This window comes from Pieris rapae, chromosome 18 (assembly GCF_905147795.1).
Source record: "Pieris rapae chromosome 18, ilPieRapa1.1, whole genome shotgun sequence".
NCBI classification, from domain to species: domain Eukaryota; kingdom Metazoa; phylum Arthropoda; class Insecta; order Lepidoptera; family Pieridae; genus Pieris; species Pieris rapae.
This window is the reverse complement of record NC_059526.1, coordinates 5,262,598-5,275,422: the sequence shown is the minus strand read 5'-3', so window position 1 is coordinate 5,275,422 and position 12,825 is coordinate 5,262,598. Positions and strand designations below refer to the sequence as shown.

At 40.5% G+C, this 12,825-nt stretch overlaps 2 protein-coding genes across 4 annotated transcripts in view; one reads left to right on the top strand and one right to left on the bottom strand.

Annotated features, from left to right (window-relative positions):
- The window catches only part of LOC110994508 (phosphatidylinositol 4-phosphate 3-kinase C2 domain-containing subunit alpha), a 38,648-nt gene that overhangs the window by 21,331 nt on the left and 4,492 nt on the right, over positions 1–12,825 (top strand). For both annotated transcript variants that reach the window (XM_045632051.1, XM_045632052.1), the window contains exons 28-30: positions 6,072–6,179; positions 6,634–6,834; positions 12,588–12,781. In XM_045632051.1, coding sequence (XP_045488007.1) covers positions 6,072–6,179; positions 6,634–6,834; positions 12,588–12,781 — 503 coding nt within the window. The remainder of the gene's footprint in view (positions 1–6,071; positions 6,180–6,633; positions 6,835–12,587; positions 12,782–12,825) is intronic.
- LOC110994509 (GRB10-interacting GYF protein 2-like) lies at positions 6,996–8,473 on the bottom strand. Of its 2 annotated transcripts, none has more exons than XM_022261177.2 (2): positions 8,263–8,473; positions 6,996–7,973 (listed from the first exon to the last, which is right to left on the bottom strand). In XM_022261177.2, the coding sequence occupies exons 1-2, from the start codon at positions 8,387–8,389 to the stop codon at positions 7,084–7,086; spliced, it is 1,017 nt and encodes a 338-aa protein (XP_022116869.2). In that variant the 5' UTR covers positions 8,390–8,473; the 3' UTR covers positions 6,996–7,083. The 2 variants fall into 2 exon arrangements, with proteins under 2 accessions (XP_022116869.2, XP_022116871.2); XM_022261179.2 differs by having other exon boundaries at positions 8,275–8,473.

Below are 12,825 nucleotides of genomic sequence, written 5' to 3'. Positions count from 1 at the left end.
GACATTAGATTTAGTGAAATATTGTATAATATAAAAACAACAAGGGCTCTCCTGTTGGAAACCGCTCCTAGGTATAAGTATTCTGACACGGCTACCACCCTTTTGGGGGTAGACCTTAGTTTTAGTTTACTGACCCGGCTACCACCCTTTTGGGGGTAGACCTTACTTGTAGTATACTTAGGATTAGTATAGCGACACTTCTGCCACCCTATTGGGGGCAGATCATCTATTAATAAGAATCACAACTGTTTTACATTATAACAACCCTTTAACTTTGACATATTTTCTTTGCTTATTTATTATTTAGTTATCAATAATTAAACAACAAAAACAGTTTGGCTATAATAAGTATTAATTTAAAATTTTTATAATATTTGACGCTTCGGCCTACAACATATAAACAAAATGGTTATCGGTCCTAGGACCCCCGTTAAAAAACAAGAAAAAACGAGCGGCCAAACAGCCGCTGAACCCGGAACAATAAGGCCCTCGGTCAGTGACCTGAGTAGAAGCCAACCCCAAAGGCGTAGTGAGCAGGGACTGGTCCAACCCCTGGTCGCCCGCTTCTCCATCTCTCCGCCTAAGAAAGGCGGGAAAGAACCCCCAATCAAAACATCGGAAAAAAGGGAAGAAAAAGGAAAAGGAATAGACCCCCATGTTCCGAATTTCGATATGAAAACAAAAGAGACGGAAATAAAGGGACTTTTCCAAAAAATTAACAACCAGCTCGAAAGCGTCAGGAACCTGAAGACAGAAATAAAAATGGAAGTAAAAGCAGCAACCAAGAGATTGCAAGAAATAATAAGGGAACTATTAACCGAAAGAAAGGAAAGCAACAAAGAAATTCTGGGGATAGCCGAGAAAGAAGGAGGAGAAGTAAAAGACGGAGAAATCAAGAAATCAGAAAGGAAGGAAGCTAAGGAAGGTGAAATGAACAAAAGAATAGAAAAACTAGAGACAATTAGTAAAAGCTTTGAAAAGATGATTATAGAAAGTGAAGAGAGAGTCATGGCGAAGCTGGGGGAAATTAGAAGTTACGCCGAGGTAGCAGCAGTAGCAAGGACTGAGTCGAGGGAAGTTAGCGGCAGCACCGCAAGCAATGACCTAAGGGAAACTGGACTGTACTCCCTGATTGTCGAGCCGGGTGAAGAAACCGAGACGGCCGAGGATACAGTCCAAAAAATTAGATGCTCCCTTAACGCCAGGGACAATGGTTTTAAAATAGAAAAACTCACAAAAATAAAGGGAGGCAAGGTGGTCATTGGTTGCGGTACTGAGGAGGAACGAGCAAGGGTGAGGGAGAGAATTGCGCAGGTTCAGAATGGAATTACGGCCAAGGAGCTCAACAATAAGCATCCTTTGGTAATTTTTAAAAATGTATTGAGGTACAACACCCTCGAAGACATAAAGAAAGCCCTTAAAATACAAAACAAGGCAACGACCGGAAACCTACCCGGAGAGGACTGGGTGATGACGGAAAAGCACCGCCAAAATGCCAGGAACACGCACGAGTGCCACGTCATCGTGCAGGTCTCCCCGGGGATGTGGAAGGCGCTGACCCGGGCGCAGAAGGTCCACATCGACCTCCAGAGGGTCTGGGTGGAGGATCGGTCTCCCCTTGTGCAGTGCGCCACGTGTCTTGGATACGGACACACGAGGAAGCACTGCCAAGGGGGAAAACTGACCTGCTCCCAGTGCACAGGTGAGCACCTTAGGGCAGACTGCCCAAGTATAGACAAGTTACCAGAGTGTGCAAACTGTAAAAGAGCAGGAATGGACAGCGTAGACCACAGCGCGTTTAGTGCCGAATGCCCAGTGCGCAGGAAGTGGGATGCGCTAGCCAGGAGGGCGGTCGCGTATTGCTAAAGTCCCCCCAGGAGAAATCCGCATTATACAAGCTAACGTACAGAGATCTGCACTCGCCACGGAGGAGTTAATAATCGAGGCGAAAAAACGTCGCATCTCCATCGCGCTCGTACAGGAACCCTACATCGGGGCGGTGAGAAGAATGAAGGACTACACGGGCACAAGAGTCTATCAACACACCGGAGTTGGCAACCATACAAAGGCGGCTATTGTCGTTCTAGATAATAATATCCAGGTAACACAATACCCCGAGCTATCTAGTCCGAATTTGGTTGCCATATCCGTAGACACAGATAGTAGAAAACTAAACCTAGTCTCGGTATACTTCGAACCGTACCCGAATCCCCTAAGTCCGCACCTCCAGACACTGGAACAAGTCGTCGAGAAACTAGGACGGAGAACAATAGTGGGAGGGGACGTAAACGCCAGAAACGTCTGGTGGGGGGATAGGATAACCAACGAGAGGGGAAAAGAGGCAGAAGCGACCTTCCATAACGCTGGATTGGAGATCTTAAACCAGGGTGGGACGCCAACTTTCCACACCACCAGAGGAAACACAATATACTCTAGTTGCGTTGACGTCACGGCAGCCACGCCTGACCTCCTCGGTCTCATTGTAGATTGGAGGGTGGACCAGAGTGTCACGAATTCGGATCATAATGCCATCCAATTCGAGATCATCTCACGGATAAAAAAAGATGATGGATACGCGAGATCAACTAGAGTGTACAATGTTCGAAAAGCGAACTGGACCCACTTTCGTACGAAAGTTAGACAGTTGCTTTCTCAACACGAACTCACACCACAGTACATCAACACTTTAGACTCCACTACACTTCTAGAAAACACCATAGTTCAATACTCACAGTTAATTACAGACACTTGTGACACACACATTCCAAAAATTAAAGTACAGGGAAAACACACCGCCCCCCCCTGGTGGACAAAAGAGCTGAACCAAATGAAGAAAGGCGTTCTAACAATGAGGAGGAAAATTCGATGCTGCTCTGCTACTCGCCGTTCCGCTGTTATAGAGCGATACAACAAGGCAAAACAGGAATACCTGGAAGCAGCAAACAAAAGCAAGCTGGAAAGTTGGAAGAGCTTCTGCGAGAAGCAAAGTGGAGAAAGCTTGTGGGACGGCATCTACAGGGTCATCAGGAGAACGAACGGTAAGAAAACTGATCAGCAACTCGTCAAGGATGGCGAGACTCTCTCCTACCAGGACTCGGCGCACTATCTGGCGGAGACTTTCTTTCCGGAAGATACGAGCGCCCGGGAAACCCTTTGGCACACAGAAATACGAAGAAAGGCTAAAATGATAAAAGAATCGGGCCATGATGGAGCTCATGACCCGCCTTTTACACTGAAGGAACTCGTAGAATGTGCCAGGAGTTTTAACCCCAAAAAGGCCCCTGGTGGGGATGGGCTAACGTCAGACATCTGCAGCGAGGCGATACTTGCGGACCCAGACGTTTTCCTGGCATTGGCGAATAGATGCCTCGACCTGGGCTATTTTCCAAGGATTTGGAAGAAGGCCACAGTGATTGTCTTCAAAAAACCAGGGAAGGAAAATTACAGTCAGCCCAAATCATACCGACCAATCGGACTTTTACCGGTATTGGGCAAAATAATGGAAAAAATGCTGGTGAAAAGGCTGAATTGGCACCTGGTCCCCCGACTCTCTTCCAAGCAATACGGTTTCACGCCGCAGCGTGGTACCGAGGACGCCCTCTATGCTCTAATGGAAAATATCAACTCGGGTCTAAAGAACAAAAAAGTCATAACACTAATATCACTAGACATAGAGGGAGCCTTCGACAACGCTTGGTGGCCGGCCATTTGTGTGAGATTGACTGAAGAGCAATGCCCATTAAACCTTGCACTACTAGTGCATAATTATCTAAGCGACAGGGAGGTCCGCGTCGTTTACGGAGGAGCTGTAGCGACAAAACCAACAAACAAAGGCTGCGTACAGGGATCCATCAGCGGACCCACTTTGTGGAATCTGCTGCTGGACCCACTACTAAAAACATTAGAGAGAGCCGGTGTTTACGCGCAGGCCTTCGCGGATGACGTGGTCCTCCTGTTTGAGTCCAACACGGCGTTGGAAACAGAAAAAGCAGCGAATGATGCACTCGCACAGATCTGGGAGTGGGGGCACAGAAACAAATTAAGATTCGCCCCCGCGAAAACCAAAGCGATGCTCATTACGAGAAGATTAAAATACGACACGCCACGACTCAACATGGGTGGCACACAAATTGACATGTCGGACAGTGTGAGGATTTTGGGTCTGACGATAGATCGCAAAATCACATTCAGCGAGCATGTCAATGCAGCCTGCAATAAAGCCATCGGCCTTTACAAACAGGTTTCCAAGACAGCTAGGGTCAGTTGGGGCCTCAGCCCGGAAATCATTAAAATAATATATACGGCTGTTGTCGAACCCATAGTCCTCTACGCGGCAAATGTATGGGCTGACGCGGCAAAAAAGAGGTACATGATCAAAAGACTGGACACAGTGCAAAGAAGTTTTGCTATTAAGATATGTAGGGCTTATAGGACAGCTCCACTCAGCTCCCTCAGAGTGCTGGCAGGCTTACTCCCCCTAGATCTGAGAGTACACGAAAACAAAACATTATACCAAATTAAAAAGGGGCATATGACCTGCGAGTACTTAGGGGGAGCTGAGGTGGAAACGAAAACACCTTTTCATAAAAGTCTTCACCCGGCAAAGACAGCACTGGAATATGTTATTCTAACAAACGAAGAACTAGCGATAAATAATGAAAGCATTCAAATATATACGGATGGTAGTAAGACGCAAGAAGGGGTGGGAGCTGCGATCTCCCTTTGGAAGGGAGAAAAAGAAATAAAGAGTCAAAAGCTGCCTCTGGCACATTTCTGCACCGTGTATCAGGCAGAACTGGTGGCGTTACAAAGAGCGGCGCAGATAGCGGTGCAGCGGAAGGAGACCGAGGTCCTCATATACAGCGACTCAAGGTCTGCATTGGATGCGGTTGCGGGGGGACGCTCTTTCGATCCCCTGGTCACCGAGATCCGCGAGCTTCTTACCCAGCACCCAGAGAAGAGCGTCAAACTTTTCTGGGTAAAAGCACACGCGGGGAGAAGAGGGAACGAAAGAGCGGACCAGTTGGCCAAAGAAGCCACTAACACAAAGCGGAGGCCAGTCTACGACCGCTGCCCGCTATCATACATTAAAAAATTAATACGCGCAGGCACGGTGCGGGAATGGGTCAAGAGACAGTCCGAAGAAACAACCGGGGCGACAACTAGGATGTTCTTGCCCGACCCAGAAGCTGCGTACAAAATCGCAAGGACCAAAGGGTTTAACCCTATAATGACCCAAATTTTGACAGGGCATGGAGCCTTCGCGGAATACCTCCACCGTTTCAAAATAAAAACGAGTCCCGCATGTGAATGCGACGAAAACACAATACAAACGGTGGAGCATCTCCTAGTGGAGTGCCCCATATTCGCCATTCAAAGGCACGATCTGGAGCAGACCGTGGGGATGCGGATGACACGCAATGTGCTGCCCGACATCCTTGCGGGGCACAGGACGGCCCTGGAAAAATTTTGCGAGCGGATTCTGCGGAGGACGCGAATATTCAACGGCGCCCGGAATATTGCTACGCCCTGTAATTAATTCAAAATGACCAAAATGCTAAATTTTTATGAAAGTATGTAAAGTGAATGTAAATAAACAAAGAAAATAAATATACAATTTAAATAAAGAAAACTACTACACTATACTAGGAAATGTAAAATGTTAAGTAAATGTGAATGCATAAAGCTGCTGTAAGAAACACAATATAATATAACATAACAATATTAAAATAAAAATAAAAAATTGAATGAACAAAATAAATACAGCAAAAAAGGACCCTGATAAGCAAAAGTCAGGGGAGGGTTCGCAGCTCCATTAAAAAAAAAAAAAAAAAAAAAAAAATAAAATAACATATGCCTTGACGCCATTCTCATGATTTGTTTACATTGGCAAAGGTTTATACGAATACAATTTGATTGGGGAAAGAAAAAAAACACGCTTTTCCATTTGTAAATAATAAAGATTTCTGTTGTTTAATCCCCAGATCCTTAGCTTAAAAATGATTTAGGCGATTTATAAAATAATCCAAAATGTTTAATAATTAGAATTACACCAATTATTTTATATTTAGATTTACACCAATCAACTTCTTCCTACACAATTTGGCGCAACTGCGTGCGAGTGGAGACCAAGGGACTAACACTTCAGAATTGCTGTCCTTCATGCCGAGAACTTATTCGTAAGTTATTTTATTTTTTGGGTAAACGTGTAATAATATTCTTGCATTTGTTTGATGAAATAATTGAATTTTTTTTACAATGTTATACGTGAATTTTGATGACAGAGTTTACAATTTGCAACAAATACAGACGTGACACACACACAGACTCAGACGTGATACATTCTTCCTTAGCTTTAGTATTTCTTACTTTTCTTTCTTTCTTACTTAAAATATATTGATACATTAAATACTACCAATGTAAGTAGTAATATTAAGATTTGTATTGTGTGTGGTAATTTATTTCTAAACAGTTCATGTTCTCCATTTTAATATTACAGTTAACAGAATTTCCTGTTTCGTTAATAAAGTAGAAAATAGAATTTATGTCAATATGTCAAACCTCTCACACAAATAAAAAGCATTTACATTTAGTTAAGTGTTTTTAAACATGACATTTTTATTAATTTTACAGTATGGCACAAGAAGGTCGCATCGTACGCGTTGAGTGTCTCAGTTACGAAAAGCGCTACGACCCCGAAAAGCACTACGTATACGCATTACGTGTGTACAGACAAGGCCAGGCCACGCCCGCGATTCTCTACCGCAGCTATAAACACTTCACCGAGCTCTATCAGAAGATATGTCTTCATTTCCCACTAGCCAAAGTGCACAGGTAAATGCGGTATCATATAGGAGACGCTGTATTCAATCGTACAAGACTAGAAGGAATTTAGAGTTTGTTTCTTTTTATATTTTCAATAACACACAATTTAGTAGCTTTTCTTTAATGACTTATCTATATTTTTAATATTTATTTTTTATAAACTACTTTATTTCATGGTAATTTTACAATTCCTTTTAAATAAACGTATCGTTCGTTTGCCATTACATATTAATATTTGTTACAAATAATTCGCTAAAGTTATGCATCACTATTGTCTCCTAGACGTAAGTTTCCCACATTGTATTGTACGTCTTTTTTCCTCTTTGGTACTATAGGATCTGTTGAGTTTTTGCTCACCTGCTCCCTGTGCTGTGATATCAAGTCCCAACTGCTATCAGCAACCGGTTTGCTAAATGTTATGTTACTGTCTGGTACATCTGTTATAATTTCTGGAAATTCCCCATACGGTGGTGGTCCACTGGATCTGCTTATAGAACTTTCTAGCGTATTTGTTGGGTAATTTGATTGATTATTCCTTGTGGTTTGAGCAGGCCTTTGTGGTTTCGGTTCTGTTACTTCGTCCTTGGTTGTTTGTTTTTCTGGATTCTGTGGCAATTGACTATGTGCCTCATTTGATATTTGTTGGTTAATAGTAGATTGTGGTGCAATTGGAGCAGTTTTCTTTTTCGGTTTATCTTGTTCCCTGGCTGGGTTTGTTTGTGTTTTTGCCTGTCGAGCTTCTTGTCTTTGACGTTCCTGTGTTTCTAACTTAGCTTGAATTTTCCTATCTTGTGCTGCTAACTTTTCCTGCTTTTGTCTTTCTTGTATTGCAAGCTTTTCTTGTCTTTTCCTTTCCTGGGCTGCAATTTTTTCTTGTCTCTGACTTTGTTGAAAAGCAATTTTTTCTTGCTTCTTTTGCTCGAGGATCTGTTGTTTTTCTAATTTCTTCTGTTCCCGAAGTTGATCTTTAGACAGTCGAGTATTCAGGGATAGATCATGCGAGCTTTGTGTTAGGTTATGTGTGGGAATTGTTTCTTGCGTGAGGTCACCTGTACTTTTAGATGTTTTTATGGGTCTAGTTTGAGAGATTGGAAGTTTTACCATAGAAGGAAGCAATTTTCTTGGAGGATTGCACATTAACTCTTCATCTAAAGAAGACAAAAAAAAATTAGCGACAAAGTCATTTTATTATTTCATATCCAAGTTTGCCTATATTTTTGTTGCAACGAAATGAAATGATATCCTCATTTGCCTTTGAAAAATCGTGTCTAAAAACGATCTACGCCTGTAACATTTTTATTAATTGAATTCATTAAATATTTTACAATAATTATACATTTGCCATTGGGATTTTCTCCTTACTTCTAACCTGTCATATTAAAATCTACAAATTATACATTTTGTATTAATTTATCAATAGGATATACATTATCTTACCATTTTGATTACCTTCGTTTTTCCTATAAACTCCTGTAACTGACACGGGACTCAAATCACAGTCCCAACCTTGTTGTTTTCCCGTAATAAAATCGAATGACGCCCTAAAACATCTAAACTTGAACATTGTTTGCTAAATTTCTATAAATTGATATTTATCTATAAACATTAATTATTAGACTGCACTGACAGTTTGAAATTCATGACAACGCTGGCCATACTATTTTAAACCATACTTCAGATTAGATATAAAGATAATAGTAATAATCGCAATCTTATCGATGTATTTGAGAAACGACGTGGAATATCTAGGCGCTTGTTAATTATGTTTACATGATATTGAAAGAAAATTTTGATACGGTGGTTCCGGAAGGATTGTAAAACTTGTTTCTTAGACAATTAATTCTGTATTTAACACTTGTAGCACTTGATATCACTACATAGTATAAAACAAAGTCGCTTTCTCTGTCCCTATGTCCCTTTGTATGCTTAAATCTTTGAAACTACGCAACGGATTTTGATGCGGTTTTTTTAATAGATAGAGTGGTCAAGAGGAAGGTTTATTTGTATAATAAACATCCATTAAATAGTAGAGAAGTACTGTTATTTTTGATGTTTCTAATGTGATGTCGTAAATAATTACATTTTTTCCGCTTACATTGCAAACGCAGGCTGAACCCGAAAAGTCCGTGATGGTATATGTCTATCTCTTATGGATAACCCACAATAACTTTTTTTTGTCGTTTACTTTTTACGACAAATAATGGCTAATTTTCGAAGCGATTTTTGTTACAAACTATTTTAGAGTAGGAATTTAGTAAAGAGAAATAAATAAAACAGCTGAGTTAGACAATGGTACGAACCGCTCAATATCTTGGAACAGACAGGGGCGATATATTTATTATAACAGACAACATTGACAGATACAGATTACATAATATTAAGTGGATGCGTTCAGTTTAACATCCTCCCTTGAACGCAAACCCATAGCGATGAGGAAGTGCTGGTGTTTGGGCTTCGGTAGGGCTTTGGTGAGGCAGTCAGCAACCATCGAATCAGTGCCCACATATTCAATCTTGACATCACCACATTCAACTTTGTTCCTCAGATAGTGGTGACGAACATCAATGTGTTTACTCCTAGCATGATAACTGTAAGTACCTGTAAGTTTAATAGCACTTTGATTATCACAGTACAAAGTAATAGGTGTAACCTTTAAAGAAGGCCACAGTTCACAGTGCAACTGTCTCAGCCACATAGCTTCTTGAGTAGCAGCTGAGAGCGCCATATACTCTGCCTCAGTAGTGGACAAGGCAACAGTTTGCTGCCTTTTTGAATTCCAAGATATCGCTGCACCCTGGAAATTAAAAATGTATCCAGTACATGATTTTCTGTCTTCAGTACAGGAAGCCCAATCAGAGTCTGAGTATCCAGTGATTTCTTCATCAACATTACTTTTGTATACAAGCTGTAGATACTTTGTACCTTGTAAGTATCGAAATAACCTCTTAACAGCATTCCAATGCTCTTCTGTATGAGAACTATTATATCGACATAATGTATGCACTGCATAGCATATATCTGGCCTTGTTCCTTGTGAGATGTATAATAAGCAGCCAGTGGCTTCCTGGTAAGGTATACTTTCAAATTTTTCAGAACTTGAAAACTTTATATTCGGTTCCATTGGAGTTCCTACTGAGTTACATTGTTCCATACCAAAACGCCTTAATGTATTTTCTATGTACCTAGTTTGATCAATGGCTATTCCTTCTGAACTGTATGAAATACGAAGTCCAATATAACAATAAGCAATTCCAAGCTCATTCATTTTGAAATTATTCTTCATTTTTGCTTTTATATTGTTTGCTGACTCCTGACAGTTGTGAAACAACAAAATGTCATCAACATATATAGTTATAAACATAACATGTTCATTTTCATATTTATAGTAGACACAAGGATCTACATTCGATTTTGAAAATCCAATACTACTCAAAAAATTATCAAGCTTTTTGTTCCAAGTTCTACTGGCTTGCTTCAAACCATATATTGATTTATTCAATTTGCAAACTTCTTTTGTCCCATTATCATATCTGGATGGTTGTGACATGTATAGCTCCACATCTATGTCACCCTGTAAAAATGCTGTGACAGCATCCAGCTGTTCTATCTTGAGCTGATATTTAGCTGCTATTGCAAGCAGGTATCTAATGGAACTTAATCTCACAACAGGTGCGTAGACTTCATTGTAATCTATATATTGTTTCTGCTGATAACCTTTTATAACCAACCTCGCCTTATATCTTGTGACGTTTCCATCGCCATCTAATTTAGTTTTAAATACCCATCTGCAGGGAATAGCAACCCTTCCATAAGGGAGTTTTGACAGAGTCCATGTATTATTTTCCAATAATGAATTGTATTCATCATCCATGGCACTTATCCATTTTTGTGAGTTTTCACATTGCAAGGCTTGCTCCAATGTTTCAGGATCTGGCTCAATAGATTTCTCAATTTCATTCTGACAGAGGAAGGTAGGCATAGCTCTTCTCTACTTGATTCTATATCTGCTCCATCTGTAGACTCATTAAGTTTCTGAAGATCATTATAATTTAGATGACCCATCCTTTGATGCCATAGATGTACAGATGACATCAAAGCATAAGTTTCATTATGAACCACATATAAATTGTTCTTTATATATCCAGTGAGAATTAATTTAGACTCTTTATAAACATTACATGTATTCTTACTAAATTTTACTTGACAGTTATTCTGTGTCATTTGGCGGACTGACAGAAGATTAACAGCCAAATCTGGCACATATAAAACATTTTTTACTTGTATTGTACCAATTTTTAATTCACTTTCACCATCATATGTTTCTATATTTACTTTACCACAGCCTTTTACTGTTAATATTTTGTTGTCTGCAACTTTAATGTTTGTTACTAAAGCAGGTCCGTAGTCATAAAGCCAATCTCTCTTGTTTGTCATGTGCATTGCAGCTCCTGAATCAATGTATTAGCATCCACTCTCTAGGCCTGGTGAGGCTGGAAACGCTGCAACATAGCTAGAAGAAGTATTAATAGTTTCAGACTTATTCTTTTGATTTGAGCTGTTTGAGGCACAAAATTTGGCTAAATGACCATGCCTATTGCACCTAAAGCACCTGGGACCTTTACTATTTGCTTTAGAACCTGAACATTTACTATTCTTTGCCTTGCCTTTGTAGAAATTTGAAAAAAAAACAGATGAGTTGTCCGGAGACTTTACATCCTGTAAAATCTTTGTTTTAACTAAATCAGCAGTGATGGACACACCTGAGCTTTCCATAGCCATAATCATAGGACTATATGACTCTGGTAACCCGGCTAATAATAATGTGCCGAGCCACTCATCATCTACAATGAATTTTATATTACGAAGCTTGTGTGCACATGTGATGATTTTGTTGACATAGTTCTCAACACTACCACAACTTTCCAGATCTGTTGTAATTAGTTCTCGCAGAAGACCTACCTTCCTCAACAAGCCGGAGTCATCAAAAGCCTTTCTCAGGTTATCCCATACCTCCTTAGCCGTGGTGGCATCCTGGATATGAACATAGTTCATAGGGTCAACTAGAAGGACTATTTTTGACCTTGCCTTCGTATCTTCGGTCTTCGTAAAAGCCATGCCCGATGTCTCGACACATTTCCACAAATCTTCATGCTCTAAAAAGGTTTTCACCGCGAAACTCCATGTAGGATAATTATCACGGCCCGCCAAACGATCAATTTGAGCAAAACGGGGGTCCGCCATTGTAAGCTGAAAAGTTAATGACGTCGCGACGTATCACGAAATCAATTTGCATCAACGTGATGCCTATCACTTTATAAATCCTACTTCCCTATTTCTATCCGGGCGTCTGGGCCCATAACCTGTTACAAACTATCAGTTTAACAATTTTAACCAATACACCATTAATCCTTAGCCAATTAAATACCTTGAATACATTGTTCATTTAATATAGATCTATACAGCCCATTACAGCTAATTTAGCAGCGATCGAACGCGTATATTATCGAAGCTTTCCAGCGACGGAAATAACAATACATAATCAAAACCTGCTTTTCATCAGCATTGCACCCGTGCGAAGCTGGGGCGGGTCACTAGTGTAAAAATAATATTTAGTTAATCGATGTAACATGAAAGAACTTAGCAATGTAACGTGCATGAGTCAAAACAGAATCAAATTACGAAAAATTCTCAAAAAAAAATATACCAAGATTAACAATAATCGTATAAGGTACATACAGTCACATGTGACTTTTTATTGTCAGTTTACCCTCCGGTCTACACGTGGGTCGCTCAAACATCCGTCAAGTGGCGGAGAGACGTTTCGGCGATGTCCAAGCATTTCTGACGTCACTCTTCAACCTAGCAGACGAAATAGCACACTCGGACCTCGTCTACACATTCTTCCATCCACTTTTGAGGGACCAACAGGATGTCGAACCACAAAGGATGAGAAGAGGTAATATAGCGTATTTTCCGCTTATTTATATTTATATTCTAGAG